The following is an 18,145-nucleotide window of genomic DNA, read 5'->3' on the forward strand; positions in this document are numbered from 1 at the left end:
CAAACATACATGTAGGCAAAATGCCCATTTACATAAAGTAGTAAAGTAATATATGAATTTTTGAAAAGTAAAAGACAAATTATCTGATGCTGAATTTCTATTCAGTTCATCCATAAACCTATTCATGCATCCAACTTATGGCTCATATTTATAGGCACATATATGTGAGACTGTCTAGATTATTTGATTATAAAAATGACTGAATGATAAAGACAAGTTATCTCCTGAGATCAAGGAATTTAGATTTGGTACTTAGTTTACAGACATCTTATAGTTTACAGAAGCATCATCAGCATATTACATGTGAAACATTCCAAACAGGTATAGATAAAAAGCGTACTGTACTAAGGAGAGGAGAAAAACATATATTTTGTAAAGATTTAGAGAACAGGGTTGTGGAGAAAGTGGTATTTAAAATATTTTCTTAGGTCTGGGAATACAATTCAGTAGTAGAACGTTTGTCTAGAATGCACATGTCCTTGAGTTTGATCCCACGTAAAAGAAAAAAAGGAAGGGAAAGGAAAGGAAAGGAAAGGAAAGGAAAGGAAAGGAAAGGAAAGGAAAGGAAAGGAAAGGAAAGGAAAGGAAAGGAAAGGAGATCCAGCAATACCTCTCCTGGGCATATATCCAGAAGATGTCCCAACCGGTAAAAAGGACACATGCTCCACTATGTTCATAGCAGCCCTATTTATAATAGCCAGAAGCTGGAAAGAACCCAGATGTCCCTCAACAGAGGAATGGATACAGAAATTATGGTACATTTACACAATGGAGTACTACTCAGCTATTAAAAAGAATGAATTTATGAAATTCCTAGCCAAATGGATGGACCTGGAGGGCATCATCTTGAGTGAAGTAACACAATCACAAAAGAACTCACACAATATGTATTCACTGATAAGTGGATATTAGCCCAAAACTTAGGATACCCAAGATATAAGATACAATTTGATAAACGCATGAAACTCAAGAAGAATGAAGACCAAAGTGTGGACACTGTGCACCTTCTTAGAATTGGGAACAAAACACCCAGGGAAGGAGTTACAGAGACAAAGTTCGTAGCTGTGATGAAAGGATGGACCATTTAGAGACTGCCGTATCCAGGGATCCATCCCATAATCAGCTTCTAAACGCTGACACCATTGCATACACTAGCAAGATTTTGCTGAAAGGACCCAAATATAGCTGTCTCTTGTGAGACGATGCCGGGGCCTAGCAAACACAGGAGTGGATGTTCACAGTCAGCTATTGGATGTATCACAGGGCTCCCAATGGAGAAGCTAGAGAAAGTACCCAAGGAGCTAAAGGGATCTGCAACCCTATTGTTGGAACAACATGATGTACTAACCAGAACCCCGGAGCTCTTGTCTCTAGCTGCATATGTATCATGGAAAGATGGCCTAGTCGGCCATCAATGGAAAGAGAGGCCCATTGGACTTGCAAACTTTATATGCCCCAATATAGGGGAATGCCAGGGCCAAAAGAATGGGAATGGGTGGGTAGGGAAGTGGGGGGCGCTATGGGGGACTTTTGGGATAGCATTGGAAATGTAATTGAGGAAAATATGTAATAAAAATATTAAAAATCAAAAAATAAATAAATAAATAAAAAAAAAAAAAAAAAAAAAAAAAAAAAAAAAAAAAAAAAAAAAAAAAAGAGAGGAAGAAAGAAGAAAGGAAAGATAAAGAACAGAGAAGGCTGAGGGAAGACTGTTCCTGAGGAGCACATTTCTCTGAGAGAGGGAGACAGGCCAGTCCCAGATTGAGAGGTCCAAGCAGGAAGGTGTGGGGCAGATCCTAGAAATACAACTCTCTTCTCCTATATAGGATGGAGAAGCTAAGGATGGTGTCAGCTTGTTCAGAGTCTGCAAATAGCTTGTGCTCCATTTTCCTCAAAAGTGTTGAAAATTTTCATTCTTTTTTTTTTTTTGGTTTTTCGAGACAGGGTTTTTTCTGTGTAGCCCTGGCTGTCCTGGAACTCGCTCTGTAGACCAGGCTGGCCTCGAACTCAGAAATCCGCCTGCCTCTACCTCCCAAGTGCTGGGATTAAAGGCGTGCGCCACCACGCCCGGCGAAAATTTTCATTCTTAAATTCTCATATATTTTGGATCAGAGATTGTAACAGCCTGTGATTACATCTTTCTCCTTCAAAAGACAGCATCAGTTAGGGCTTTCTTTTTGGTTGACCCTGAACTCACTGTTGTTTCCTTGAATTCACTATTGATCATACTTAATCAAACATAGAGACCATTAATGCTCCAGGAGTGCTCAGGGAGGAGTTTACAGCTCTCAAATTCTTACATTGAAAAATGGGAACACCAAGTCTCAGGAAAGATATAGAGTGCCAAGATCTCACAGCCAGTGAAATTTGAGTAGCATAAAAGCCTCCACCCACCCACTGGGAGTGGTTCTTCCTCATCTAGAACTCCAAATGAGTTCCACCACAAGAAAAAGAGACCAGAACCTCAGCTCCACTGGGCCTCCACCAGGCCGGTACTGGCAGTCTTCCCAGAGACACCGAACCCTCTCCACAGTGCTTAGGTTCCCATGCTGGCCATCTGTGAGCACACTATTGGAAGTAGCCTTTTACCAAGCCCAAGACTTGCTTTTCCTCCCCTTCCTCTTACAAAGCTATTTCTGTCTCAGGTCTTCTAGAAGTACCTCATGTGGCATGAAAGATGGAGAAGGAGAGGATAAAGTTCTGTCTCACTCTTCTCTCTATTTTTCAAGCTATCACTCAAAACACCTAACAATGGCACTGAAGCCTCTTATTTGCAAACATATCAGGGGGTAGAATGATTCCTTACATTTACAAAAAGGTCAGAAGTTCTTCTTGTAATTAGCATCCACCATACTGTTTGTTGACGGATTAAGAAAATGGTGGAGGCAGAAACTAGAAACTTGAAACTAAAATGTTCTATGTCATGACTGTTGGTTATGTGTCAATCAGAAATTGAGATAAAGCAAGTGTGGCATGATTGTGATTGTAAAGATGAGCTGTCACTTGCTCAGTTTTAAATATTAACTATACTGGCACGACAGCTAAAAATGCTACAACTGTACCTCCTCCCCCTGCCAAGTCTACCAAGCATAGAACTCTTCAAAGAACACTTTGTAGTCAGCTAGAACACTTTTTTGGATTTCTTTGACATACTTTTGGAAATAGCTTAATGAAGGTATTCCACTTTCCTCTATATAGCGCCTCAACAACTCCTCTTTACCCAGAAGCTCTGAGTCAAATTAGAGATGCACCTGAATGGATGGTAAAATGGCTGGCATCCACTCCACAAGGAGCCTCCCATACCAATGTCTGTTTCCCAGTTGCCCCGTTGTTTATCTGCAGGGTGGGGCTGGAGTTTCTCAAGTTTTGACTCACCTTAAAAATGAGTCTTACCTATATCCTCACCTCCCTGACAGAGTCACAGGCACACACCTGTTCTCAGGTACCTGCTCTTTAGAGCTGTTAGAAATAGAATCTAGCATCCTGGGTTCAGTAATGCATGGTACTTAGAAGATGAGAGAGCAGCTGTGACTCTCTGGATGAACCAGGTGACAATCCCATGGTTAGGTTGGGCCAGTGGGAGTGGAACTAAGGAGGAAGGGTTGACATTGCACACAGCTTCTCAGGGCCTGCCCTGCCTAGAGGGGTTTGATTACACGGGGTGATTTGAGGGGTGCCAGGAAGTCTCCCCACCTCCTTTGAGAAAATAATCCACTGCCCCAGCAGGTTAAGGTGTCTAGAAACCAGCCATGACAACTTTTGAAGACTTGGATCAGCTCTCTTGGAATAACTCAAGGCCTGGGTACCAAAAGCAACACAATTTTCTCATGTATAAAGTATATTACAAAATGATCTTTCTTCATAGTTTTGGGAGCACTATATATAGAAGTGCTTTAGGCTTAATTATTGATAAAATACAACTTATTAAAACTCTCAGTGGAGGCACAGGAATTAGTTATGATCCCTTTGAGGAAGAGGAAAAGACAGGTTTGGACAACAGAAACTCTGAGTGCTAGAGAATATGCCAGGAGAGAGTGGGGCAAGAAGAGGAGCGACCAACACAACTACTTCCTAATTTATTCTTAGGGAAGTCTCTGCTGTAATGATTCCATAGGCTTAGTCATTGGATTAGATGAAAACAGCTATTAAAACCCAAATCCTGTGATCCAACCAACTCAGGCTCTCACATTAACCTTTGTGTGACCTTGGGTAGGGCATGTCCTCATTCTAAGTCTCAGTTTCCCTCTCAGTAATATAGGGATAATCCAGATAATAAGGAAGCTAAATGGCAAGGCTTAGAGAGGTTTAACATATTAAATACACATGAGATAGATTGTGGCTTGGATATTTATAATGTATCAGACATACCCCTTTAAAGCTATCACACTTAGACTTCTGTCTGGCCTGGGTAGCATCTGAGATGATGGTTGTGTTACAAGTCAAGTTTCTATTGCTAGATAAAATTTGGCAAAAATTAAGCTGAGTTTGTTTATTGATAAAGAGGCAAATGATGGGATGGGAAAAGTAAAATCCACTATAAAGAGGCTTGTGGATGGATATAATGTTAAGATGATGAAGACCATGTATATGGGCACACACAAATATATACATAGACAAAGGAGAAGAAGAGGGAGAGGGAGAGGGAGAGGGAGAGGGAGAGGGAGAGGGAGAGGGAGAGGGAGAGGGAGAGGGAGAGGGAGAGGGAGAGGGAGAGGGAGAGGGAGAGGGAGAGGGAGAGGGAGAGGGAGAGGGAGAGGGAGAGGGAGAGGGAGAGGGAGAGGGAGAGGGAGAGGGAGAGGGAGAGGGAGGAGAGGGAGAGGGAGAGGGAAGCCATTGCTTGCAGGTGCCAAGTTTGTGGAATTCCTTTATCTATGATGCTGCCAAATGATTCTTGCTGTATATTTTTTTGAAAAGTTTAGGTCAGGAAAAGCACAGAAAAGTGGGTAGAAACAGAAGGTACAGATGGGGAGCAGATGAAGCTGGAAAGCAGAGTAAGGAGGAAGAAAATGGAATGCAGTGCCTGGAATCTGGGAACCAGAATATCACATTCTGATCATTGATAGGCTGTTGAGGAGGAGGTTAATGCCTGACCTGGAGGGATAAACTAAAGGAAGGGTTAACTTCAAAATGAATATGAGCTAGAAACATTATTTTCTTTGCATGTGAGGCTAAGCTCAGAAAAGCTCATTAATCATGGTTCTCACCCAAGTATAGTCATGTTTCCACCGCAGAGATGCTGGTTGCTGTGACGTAGTGGAAATAAGTCCTGGACCAGGCAACTACCTGGCACCACCCCTATTAGCTGAGGTTGTTGAGCAGGTTATTTAACTTCTTTGGGACTGTTTCTTCAAACTGTACAGTCAGATTTTCATGATACAACCGAATTGTCATGAGTATTTTATGAAGCAGAGAGGTATTAAGTACACAAGAAAGTTTTTGGGTCCTCCCATCTCTCATCTGATAGCCTTTTACTTTGTCCAGGCAGAGAGAGAACACAAAGGGACTTGTCTTCAGAAGGAACCTAAAGCTTGGGGCGGATAAACAGGTGTGTGTGTGTGTGTGTGTGTGTGTGTGTGTGTGTGTGTGTGTGTGTGTGAGTATTAGGGTGGGGATCATCAGCCACAGCAATCCTGCTTCCATTCATTCCGGTCTGGTGGCCAGGTAAAGGACCAGAGCTCCTTTCTCCTAACCTGAAAAGGTTCCTAAGAAGGATTTCTGAATTTATCAAAAAGGAATAGAGACTGTCCTTTTAAATTGATGTTTCAGATGAACAAACCCAACACTTTTAGCGTATCTCACACCATATTGAAGACACACTCTAGAAGAAATTATCATGAAATTAGATTTTATATCTTATATTTTGGGTGGCAAGCCTACCACAGGGATCAAGTTTTATGCACCTCTGTGGCCATTACTAATATCCACGAGCAGCCACATCCAGGTGGGTGGTGTGGAGGGAGGGGCAGTACCATCAGTGTGGCTGTTGCCACTCTCTGCTGCTTTGCTCCATAGGGGGATTCAGAATGCATGCAAATGGTCTCTCTGGTTCAGAAAACACATGATCATGAGATTGAGGAAGAGGAGGGGATAAATGGCATCTGTGGCTAGGCTTTTTCTTCCTCTCCAGTGTGTCAGAGTAGAAGTTCTTTGAGTCACTTAGATTAGAGTCCAAATACCTTCTTGGACACCTGCTATCCATATAATGTTTCTCAGCTGCATCTGCAAGACAGTGACAATGACATTTATCTAGACTAGAGGGAGTATGAACATAAAATGGAATAATAATCACCACACAACTAGGCAAGAGGATTCTCTACAAGCAGTAGCAGGCAGCAGGGAAGGAGATATTCATATTTTTGTCACAATTGCCCCAAATCCTGTCTCCTTCCCCACTTCCTCCTCAATATTTATTATAGCATGCAATTTCTCATGTTTGTTATGTTTTTAGGTCTTAAATCTTGTGTGGTGAGATATCTCGGTTGTTAAGAGACTCTTTTATTCAAAGGACCCAGGCTCTGTTCCCAGCACCCACATAGTGCCTCAGAACTCTCTGTAACTCTAGTCCTAGGGGATCCATTTTCACAGTCACTACGTATACACTTGGTGCACAGACATATATCCAGGCAAAACACTCATACATATGAAATATATGTACATATATTTAAAAGCCTTGACTCTTTCTGTTCAAGTCAACATCTTTAATGGTTTAAGTAAGCTCATTTCTAGGGACTCAGAGTGTTGGAAACATCAGGTGGGTGATTTTTTTTTTAATCAAAACAGGCCAGTAAAGCAAGTACCTGTAGGAAGTGCAGGTGGGAGAAGTGGGTGAAGAATTGCCTGGGAGGTGATTATCAGGGCCACACCAAGGGCCTGGGGCAAGTTGGGGGCCCTTATAAGGGTTCTGGGAATGGCTGCATATGAATCTGCTCTCAGCCTTCTCAACTAGGGTCCAGATCACAGCCTTTGGTAAGTAGGGATGTCTCTGTCCTCTGGGTTTCTCTCCGTCGTATGCCTTGAGCCGCTAGGCCAAGCTCCTCTCTTGTTCTTGGGTAACTAGAAAAGTGACTTAGTCTCATGACAATTATGGAAACATCACAGTAATTATCACCTAGGAAACACTATCTTCATTCTGCACCATGGATAGGTGTGATTTATTTCCTGACTTGAGGCTTGACCACTCAGCAGAAGGGATCTTCTCATTGGAACTGGTGCACATGGAGCTGTGGCATTTTGTTGTAACTTTGGGTCTTCTCTAAAGTATGTTCATGTTCTCATCTTTCTGTTGGCCTCTGTCAGTAAGCATAAAGCTTTGGGTTTAGATTAAGAAAAATGTAATATGCATGTTGAATGTTGTGTTTCATATTAAAAGATCCCATATCTTAGTTTTCTTATCCTACTGGTCTGCTTTCTGGGATGTATACCGAACATTTATAATTTACAAGGTGAGAAGTGCCTCCTGCAAAGAAAACCAGAAACATCTATCAGAACTGGAAGGCTTCAGAAAACCTCCAGACACATACCATCCACTAAGGCTGTAGAAGTATGACTGGCCTGTCAGTTACAGATTTGCATCTTGAGCTTGGCCCTCAGCCTGATGAACTAGTGATCTTTTCTTTGAACCAAGATCTTTCTTGATAAAACACTGAGCCATAGTGTTCCCTGGTTCTTCATAAAGGTGTGAAACTTCTATCCTATAGCCATATCCTATGACTCTCCTTAGCTAGAGTGGAGATTAAAACACAGACTTCTGTTACTGGTTCACCTATTCTCTAGACCACTTGTTTATAGTCTCTGACACTGTTCCCTGGAAACATACACTGCTTTTGTCCTCTTCCTCATACATCTGCATGACTTAACTGAGCCAACTGGCAGTTACCCAGACCCACACCTTGAATTTGTAAAATGTCTCAGCTGCTTTTTAATCTTGAACTCAATACTGTTGATATATTCTTCATAAGACCAGTAAATAAAAGGTCCTTGAGGAGATAGGAACTCATAATAACACAAAAGGAAGATGGTGATGAAAAATAACACAGGAAGGTCAGATGAGTAGCTCATTTGCTGAGGCTGTAAATCATCCTTGGGTTCTAGTGCAAAATACTGCTTAATGAGACAGGTGGGAGGATACATATGGGACCTTTCTCATAATGTCTTTATGGTGTCTCCTCCAGCCTCATCTGTTCCTGAAAGATGCCTTCCCATCAGCATCAGAATCAGCAACAGTGCACACCACAAGCCCAGCAGCAGCAGGTGAAGCAGCCCTGTCAGCCACCTCCTACCAAATGTCAAGAGGCATGTGTGCCTAAAACCAAGGATCCATGTGTTCCTCAGGCCAAAAAACAATGCCCAGCGAGGAGCACAACTAACCCAGCTCAACAGAAGTGTCCTTCTGCACAGCAAGACCCTAAGTGTAAGCAGAAGTAAGGATAGACTGGCAACCACCACCTGCTTACCACCAGACAACGAGACGGAGCCTTGTCTTCTTCCTGCTTCTATTCCCACTGGTTCTGAGATTTTTTCCCTCCTTCTACCTATATCCAATGAATTTGGATTATGAGGCTTCTTGTTTCTTCATAAATCCCCTCATTACATGCACCCTTGTTACTCCAAGGCTTCTTCTATATCCTCCCTGTTGTGTTCTGAGTAGCCATGAGATAAAATTCAACTTCTCCAGCCTCTTTATTGATCATAATTGTGGTCTTATCCATTCTATATGGCACGGCAGCTTTTTCTAGGGCTCTAGCCATAGCGTATGTTTCAATCTTTTTCCCTCCACTTATTTCTATACCTGTTGCCCATTTACTTCACTAATAAACATGTGCTTCATGTAAGAATGATTGTGTCTGTGTCCTGGTGTGCCCTGCTTCATTCATCATCACATTTCAGGAGATGAGAGTATAAGTACATGTCCCTGGGAGTTTAGGAAGCAACTGCTGTGAACATTTTTGATTTCTAGTAGCTAATGGTGGGGAGAGAATAGATCCTGATACAGCTCAGCTGAAAGAGGGAGGAAAATAAGCCCAGGGACTGGCCTCTTAGACTTTTGAGAGACTTCCTTGACTAACCCCATCTAGGGAAGACCAAAGAAAAAAGAAATTCTTTAGCCCTGATTAGAAATTCAACACACTCTTGTGAGGCTATGCCAATGCCTAGCAAATATAGAAGTGGATGCTCATAGTCATCTATTGGATGGAACACAGGGTCCCCCAATGAAGGAGTTAGAGAAAGTACCCAAGGAGCTAAAGGGGTCTGCAACCCTATAGGAGGAACAACAACATGAACTAACCAGTTACCCCACCCCCCCCCCCCACCCCGAGCTTGTGTCTCTAGTTGCATATGTAGCAGAGGATGGCCGACTAGGAAAGGAGGAAAGGCCCTTGGTCTTGAGAAGATTATATGTCCCAGTACAGGGGAATGCCAGGGCCAGGAAACAGGAGTGGATGGGTTGGAGAGCAGGGCGGCGGGGTTGGGGGGAGGTAAAGGGGACTTTCAGGATAGCATTTGAAACTTAAATGAAGAAAATATCTAATAAAAATTACAAAAAAAGAAATTCAGCACACCTGGTGAATGTAGTTTTCGATGCCTGGAAGTTGTCATTTTGCGAAGGTAGACAAAACAGACACAGGTGACTAGAGTGTAATGAAGCATTATACAAACAGGTGCAAATGACTTTTACAGGAATTTGTTTGCTGTCTATTATTCCTTTTTAAGATGCATTTTTATCATTTTATTATGTATATGTGTGTATGTTCACATGTGTACAGGTACCCACCGATGATAGATGAGGGCATCCGATTCCCTGGACCTCACATTACAGGTAGTTGAGAACCTTAGAATGTAGGTACTGAGACTTGAACTTAGGTCCTCAGCAAATTTAGCAAGTGCCATTGCCCACTGAGCCATCCTCCTGTCTCTATTTTTTTTTAATTCTTTAACTCACTATATATAACTATCACTCAATTATTTATTAATCTACCATAAACTTATTATTCCACTTTGATCATGCTAGATCTCCAGACTTTCTTGAGATAATCTATACTGAGCCTCTGAGTCTACTCTTAAGAAGTCAGATATTTTCTTAAATGCATATAAAAGTGTCCCCCCTAACCCACTGGATGGCCATGTACTGAGAATTTGTGCAAAATAATTGGCTTGGTGAGTTAATTTGAGTTTGTATAGTTTATGAAAGTTTATATCCTACTTTTAGAGCTGATGTTCTAACCCTCTTTGCTTTGGTATATACTGCTTGTATGAAAAAGAAGTTGAATACTCCTAGCTAGAAAAAGACACGAGTCCTTGAAAAACAGAACATTAAAATGAATAAGGTGGGAACAGTAGAGATGATTCAGTGGCTAAGAGTACTACCTGTTCTTTCAGAAGACCCAGGTTCAAGTCCCAGCACTCACATGCTGACTTTCAACCATCTATGTAACTATCCCAGGAGATTTGACCCTCTTTTCTGGCCTCTGAGGGGGGAACCATGGATGCTTATTCTACAGCCACATACATATTAGCAAAACAACCATACACACAGAATAAATAAAATGTCTAAAAAGTTTTTGAGGTGTAACTAATCAGAGATTTTTCTCCTTTGAGCTATACTCTTCTCAAGGGTTTTCTCACGGATGTGGAATTTAATTTATGCTATTAGTAATACCAATAGCAAGATTCTCATTGAACACACTAGCTTGAAAACTCAATTAATTGTCATTTCCTTCATTTTCCCCTTAAAATCATTACTGAGAACTGATATTTCCAACTGAAACACTAACATAGTGAATACAGCTAATAACCAGGAACCTAAAAACACTGTGAGTGCTTATAAGCCTTAGAAAACTTTGATAGAATTTCTGATGTTCAAGCTCTGTATCCCCTGCCCCCCCCCCCGAAAAATACTCTTAAAAAACAGAGAGACTGGTTCTATTTAATAGCACTCCATGACTTGTGTCATCCAAGTCATAGTCAGTCTAAAGAATAGTTTTTAAAATTTGTTTTTTTATTTATTCTTTTTTTTCACAATCCAGACTTTATCCCCCCAATCCATCATCTGACTGTTCCACATCCCATACCTACTGTGGCACAGTAATTGTGTCAGGCCTTGGGGCCTCCCCTTGACCTGGATCCCAATTTGGGCCTGTCACTGGACCTCCTTTTCCTCAGGCTCTTCTCCATTTTTGTTCCTGAAGTTCTATCAGACAAGAACAATTCTTGGTCAGAGTTTTTATTGTGGGATGGCAACCCCATCCCTCCACTTGATGCTCTGTCTTTCTGGTGACCCCTGTGGTCGAATTAGGGAAAAGCTGGAAGAAGCTGAGGAGGAGGGCGACCCTATAGGAAGGCCAGTAGTCTCAACTAACCTGAATTCTTGAGATCTCTCAGACACTGAGCCACCAAGCAGGTAACACATATCAGCTGATATGAGGCCCCCAACACATATACAGCAGAAGATTGACAGGACTGCACTCAGCCAGAGAGGATACCCCTAACCCTCAAGAGACTTAGAGCCCCAGGGAATAGGGAGGTCTGGTGGAGTGGTGGGGAGGTTGAGCAAATTACTTTTTAGCATGTCTGGATTCATGAGTTGTGAGTGTAAGCAGGAGGAAAACTCTGGTCTTTCCACTATGAAAGACTGTGGCTGGAGAAAAAGAAATATTTTTTTTTTTTTTTGATGCTGGAGGTGGTGTCTCCAAACAAGTGGCTGATTTTCCACTGAACAATTTTAATGAATGTTAACAGAATCATACCTGTATACTAAATACCTACACAGACAGTCTTGAAAGAAGAAGAGCAGATGTCTGAGTAGATGAACAGTGCAAAAAAAAAAAAATCTGACATCCTGTACTGAGGTGGAAGGGTGAGAAGGACTGGGAATTTTACCAGGCAGAGTTAAAAAATGAAATAGAGAAAATATGGTTTGTTAGATAACAGATAGTGATTATTGTTGGGGAGAGTTCTAAGCAGAAGTTCTGATATGATGGAACTTCTTGGGGTCCTAGAAAATCTGTCAGTTTTATGGATAGAGGTTATATGAATGCATGCGTGCGTTTATGTGTGTATAATATAGATATATATGTGTGTATGTGCAACTGCACTTAAGATATGATCAGTTTTGTAATTATTTGTATTTGTATTTTGTATTCATTCATTTAACACAAATTAAAATAAAGATACCACTAAGTGGTATCAATATGCTTGGTAAATTTAGTAAAAGACATATGATATTCATAATAAAATTATTCTTAAGAAATAAAGAGATGTATCATATCTGCACACTAGAAGAATTAATTTTAAAGCACATGCTAATTATCTTTAAATTTACTAAGATGAAAATTAGGATGAAGTGGTGTTAGAACTACAGTATTTGACATACTGACTTTCAAAAGGCAATGGTATTAGATGTTGGTGAGGTTGTACATAGCTAGGATCCCTTCATAAACTACTGAGGAAGTATAAACGCAACAAATTCTGAAACCTGAGCTCTTATACCCACATCCCAGCTACTTCACTCACTTTAGATACAAAGAAATGGACACACATGACTGTATGTTTGTAGTAGCGTTCATTCTAATAACTCCATCTGAAACTCCCTAAAACTTTCATTGGCAAAGTTGTTCCCAAGTTAATCAGAATATAATTCTATAATGTAAACCACAAGGCAGTGAGATTGGTAAAGACTGCTCTCTGAGGACGAATCTCACAACCTTGAGTGGAAGTACATATTAAAAGTGCACATTTTAGGACTTCAAAATCAAAAGACAGGAAGATGGACTTCTGAAGGAGCTGGTTCCATTTTGTCTGAGAGCAAAATACATATATGGTCACCTTGTAAAAAGTGATTATCTGTGTACATTTCCCTGTATAATGTTTCTGAGTTTTCAAAGTTTCTATAAAATGTAATGGTATCAAGGCAGCATTTGGATTTTATTTTAAACATTTTTCTCATTGTTCCTGTAGAGAATTCTCCAGATTCCCACCTCGATCACACCTGCAACCCCCATCCACACAGCAGTAAAACTAAAGCATTTCTGCTCTTCTGAATGATGCCATAGCAGGACAGGACACTGCCCTCTTCACCTGTTTCCCTCCTTACTATTCCACATGCCCAGAAAATCCACTCCACCCCAGAACCAAAACAAAGCCCCACCTTACCCATCTGTCACAAACCTGACAGTCTCAAATTCCCTGCCTCCTCCTCTTTTGGACAGGAACCCCCTCAGTTTCCTGTTTCCCGGCCTTGGGAGCTCTGGATTATAATGCTTGAGATTCCAAGATTCTGGTCCTGGCTCTTCTCCAGACTAGATCTGTGACTTTGAATAATATTCCTAACTTTAGTGCATAGGATGAGCAGTTTCGTTGGATGCTTTCTGCCTGTTTTAAACTTAGGTGGGTCCCAGAATTCTTTGGGGCTTTGGCATTTCTGCGGTTACTGTGCTCTACTCCACACTCCCCTCTCCATAGGGTTGAAGCTGGTAGTTTCCTAACCAACAATGCAAAGTGTTCTCAAAAAAGCAAGTCACAGAAATGAAAAGTAAATGGATGGGTGGATGAAACTCATCTTCATGAGAAACTTTAGGTTGAACTTTATGTGGCTTTTAAAAATAAAAGTCTGCTTTAAATTATATAGACAAGGAGAGTGGGGAAGGCTGTGAAAGTGGGTGAGATCCACTGCTACAGGAGCAATTAAGAGAACAGAGAGAGTTCTCTGCCCTCCCTTTATTGGTCTAAAAATCAGTTTTTAAATTTTCCTTTGTGAGGTAGTACAAACTCCTATTTCCTGGCAAGGGCACTGATAGCATCCCTTATCACTGGAGTCAGAGAGGCGAGATGACGTATGTTCTCCTCTCCTCTCCACCACATTAGCACCATCAAACCCAATGCAGCTATTAAAGGATTTTCCTTTAATTTTGGTTTTTATTCTTTCTAAAACATCTTTATTAAAATATGACTCATATATCATAGAATTCAGCACTTACAGTTTAAAGATAAATGCATTTAAGTCCATCCAGGGTCATAAAGCCATCACCACACTCTGCCTCAAGGCATGTCATCACATAAACATGACTGCATGCACATCAGTCCTCATAGATCATTTTCCTTCCCCATTCCTAACCTTTCTCCTTGCCCCTAACCTCAGCCAAGTATCCTCTTCTCTTCTCTTCTCTTCTCTTCTCTTCTCTTCTCTTCTCTTCTCTTCTCTTCTCTTCTCTTCTCTTCATATTGGCCTATTATTTGCATGTATTTACAAATACTGTCTTGTTTAACCACAACTACACATTCCTCAATGTTGTCCAGTCTTCCTTCCCCAATAGCCATGCATATCTCCAAGGTTATCATTGTAACATTCCCTGTTCCTGAATTCAGCCCTTTTAAGTTCAAAATGACTGAGGCAATGTAGCTTCTCTGTGCATGATAAAAATCATTTCATACCAAATCTTCCATGTTATCACAAGTCGCAGCATCTTCCTCTATTTATTTACAGAATAGTGTTGTACTGTGTCTATATAACATTTTCTTTAGTCATTCATCAGCTGGTGAGCAGTGGGGTTACTCGGCCTATTCTAACTTGTGTGAAAAGAACTACACTAGATAATGGAATATAAGGATCTCTTCTACATATTGATTTTACTTTATTTTGTTTATAAGTATGCCAAATAGACAGTTAACAGAAACATTCATTGCTTACCATGAAGGCTATACTGACTTTCTCACCAAGAGTATGTTAGAGTTCTCTTATCTCTGCATCCTAATCAACACTTACATTTGCTTTTAAGATAATAGCCATTCCAACAGGTACAAGGTCATATTTCATTGTGGTTTTGACTTACACTTTCTTCATGATTACAGGTGTATTTTATACATATCTGTTGAACATTTCAATATAGTCTTTTGAGAAGCAAGTATTCAGTATTTTTTAACCTGATTTTTGTCATGATGTTTTCATACTCTTCAATTGAATGCTTTATAAATTTCAATATAAATTAATATTATTCCTAATTAAAATGTATTTGCTTATGTGTTCTAAATGGTCTCATCTTGGTGGATGGCTTTCTTTGATGGCTAGAGGCTTTTTAGTTTTGTATAAGCCCAGTTATCTGTTATTGTTAACTGTGCTTTTAAGGTAACAAAAAAAAAGGTTATTGCCAGGACAGGGTATGTCATGAATTTTCCTATATGTTTGCTTCTGATATTTTCATGGTTTTTGGCTTTGTATTTAATTCTTTAATCAATTTTGAGATGATTTTGTGCCTTTACTTGTGATTATTATTATTATTATTATTTTGCCAACAATATGAATTGAAAAGCCTATTGCTGTTTTCCTGGTGCTCTTTCCCCATTGTAGACTCTCAACACCTTTGTCAAAATGACTACTTGCATATTAAATGTATGTTCCTACTTCCTGGCTCTGTATTACATTTCATTGGTCTGTGAATGTCAATACCACACTGTTTTGGTTACAATAGCTTTGTAGAATACTTTGATGTCAGGTAGTATTACGTACCTAGCTTTGGTTTTTGATTTAAAAACACTTTGGTTATTTGGGCTTTTTGTAGTTACATATAAATTTTAGAACTATATTTTAAATCTAATCAGTTCCTTGAGTACGCACTTCTTTTTTTATGAAGCTTCAGTGAATGTATAACTATTGATATAAATAAAAATTGTAAGCCTTTCTCCTGTCAATTTGCGTTCTGTCAGTTAAATTTTCAGGCACATATCACTGAATATAAGAGGTAGAGGGAAATGTAGTTCTTGTCAAATAGCAGAAAATGAAATTTTGATATTATTTTGCTCCTCAAAGGTTTTAATTTGGCCTAGCCAGAGGGTCTTTGGAGACTGGCAAATGGTCCTTTATCACAGCACAGAGGCTCCATACCATAGACGTTACAGTGCCATGAAAGGTGACACAGGATCATCTCCTGGCTGTAGGCTACTGGGTCTAGGCCCAGACCTGCAAAACAAGCCTGAGCCTGTCCTTTGATGATTCCCTAGAGGGAGAGTGAGGAACATGGGTGTATGGAAGTACTTAGTCTTCCTTAGATGGAACTTAATTGTGTCACAAGCCTCCCAGTGTCCTTAGGCCAAACACCTACACTCAAAAGCACCTAGACTCATCAACATCAACATCTTCCCAGGCACCTTAGCACCCACCTGAATCTCCTTCCACTTGTGATGCTATTTTCCAGGATTGTGATTGTTCTACTTGATTCAGATACTAGAAGTTGGTACTTCTTTTATACTAGTGATTCTTCAAGACTAGTTTTATCGGTAGACATTAAGACATATACACACATAAGCACACCTATGCTGATTAAAGAAAACTATGATGAAGCTTGGACATGTAAAAGTTTAAAGGTACCAGATGATGTTAATTTTAATCAAGAAAGAAAAGGCATTGGGCCTATACTCTACTGTTGCCCAAATTATCTGACCCCCCAAATTACCCAAGGCCTGTTTGTACAAACAAGATTGTATAGTTCCTTCTCTTAGCTATTTATCTTATTAGAATTCATATCAGCTCCTAATATTCTTTCATAAAACTTAATATTAATTCCATATTAGAAAATACTAATGTAAAAATTAAATTGCATTCTTAGCAACATTTTAGCAAGATTCTTACAAAAGTTTGGGAAAATTTCTTCCTATGATCTGGTTTAGTTCCAGGAAGTGCATAGAGTGTTGCCTATTTCTTCACCATACTTCTCAAAACTAGGATTTCATGCTTGCCATTTGATTGTCATTCAGCAACTATGTGTTCAACAAATGAGTGACTGCTTCAAAAATGAAGAAAATAAAAGAATTTTCTGAGTCACTATAAATGATTTTCTAATAATAGCTGTGGTTCAAACCCTGAGGAAAATGAACTTGCTATCTGCTGTTCATTGATGTGTGCTAGTCACCATAGAGTTGCTTTCCATGTGTAATTTCATGTAATAACAGTTCTGAAGGCAAATATTATCACTCCTAAGATACAGGTAAGATAAATTAAATCTCACAGTGTTGGAATTTGTCACCTGATTAGTCAAAACTTCTCAAGAGACTTTGTGCCTCACTTTCCATATCTCTGATTCTTATACTGCTGTTGGTGGGGGGTAGTCAATAGGATCAAAACAATGTTAACAATTATTATTCATAAACTCTCTGACATCACAAGTATAACTTGAAAGGCACAGAGTTGAGAGTTAAAATCTCTGGTCTATAAAAGGACACCCTGTACTCTGAAGAAACGTGCTAAGGAGGCACGACTACACAAATAAGAGAAGGAAAAAGCAACTACACAAACCACACTGTTATCTCAAGACTCCTTAATGACAGATACTGTCTGTAAAAAATGTTTAGCCTTATTTTTGTCCTTCAACAGCACATGGACTAATAAAGGATCTGAGCAAGAGTACATCAGCCTGACATTCCACTGTACTGTATAGTCTCTGTATGGTTTGATCATTCAAACACAGAGGATCTCATCTCTAATCAGTGGAGATCTGTGATCTGGTCATGACCTGGCCATTGCGTCTTCTAAGAGTTACTTTCCATAGCACTGCACATAGTTGGCAAGGGACTGTAATACAGCACAGCTCATCTTTATGAACTCTTGGAAAGTTAATAATTTCCCTGCCTCTGTTTTTTTAACCAGGGCATGCTCTGGTCATGGAATGACCAACATTGACTTTAGTCATTACCTGGTCTTAAAAAGGAAAGATTATGTAGTCGTTGTCACTACCTAATAATTTGAGCCAAAGTTAGAAAGAAGTAAACCTGAAAGTTTTATAAAAATGAGTAACAGAGCTAATGCAAGCTCAGAGGCCAAGAATGGTAAAAAAAAAAAAAGATTTCAATCTGAAGGATGGAGAGAAGGGGGATATTATCAACAGGAAGACTAGTTCAAAGTATGTGAAGCATCATTTCATTTCATCTTTGTAACAAATCCATGAGTAGAATAATAGCACTTAAAGAGAAAACCTTTAAACTATAGAAAGATGAGTTATGTTGCCCAATGCAAGCCAACTAAAAGGGCGTAAAGAGCTGGGCTGGAGGTTGACTAAGTCTGTCTTTCTCTTCTGCCACCTTTAAGCAAGAAAAACTAGGTTGAAATTTTTATTCAGTTCTCCATGGATGGAAAGATAAAGGGAGAATTCAAGATAGGTAT

General features: G+C 39.9%; 1 protein-coding gene across 1 annotated transcript; it reads left to right on the forward strand.

Moving 5' to 3' along the window:
* The first annotated feature begins 8,190 nt into the window (after positions 1-8,190).
* On the forward strand, positions 8,191-8,424 carry Sprr4 (small proline rich protein 4). Its single transcript, XM_085835318.1, has one exon. The coding sequence runs from the start codon at positions 8,191-8,193 to the stop codon at positions 8,422-8,424; it is 234 nt and encodes a 77-aa protein (XP_085691444.1).
* Positions 8,425-18,145: the final 9,721 nt, after the last annotated feature.

Source organism: Mus caroli, unplaced genomic scaffold (assembly GCF_978045245.1).
Source record: "Mus caroli unplaced genomic scaffold, Mus_caroli_1 scaffold_3, whole genome shotgun sequence".
In the NCBI taxonomy this organism is placed as follows: Eukaryota; Metazoa; Chordata; class Mammalia; order Rodentia; family Muridae; genus Mus; species Mus caroli.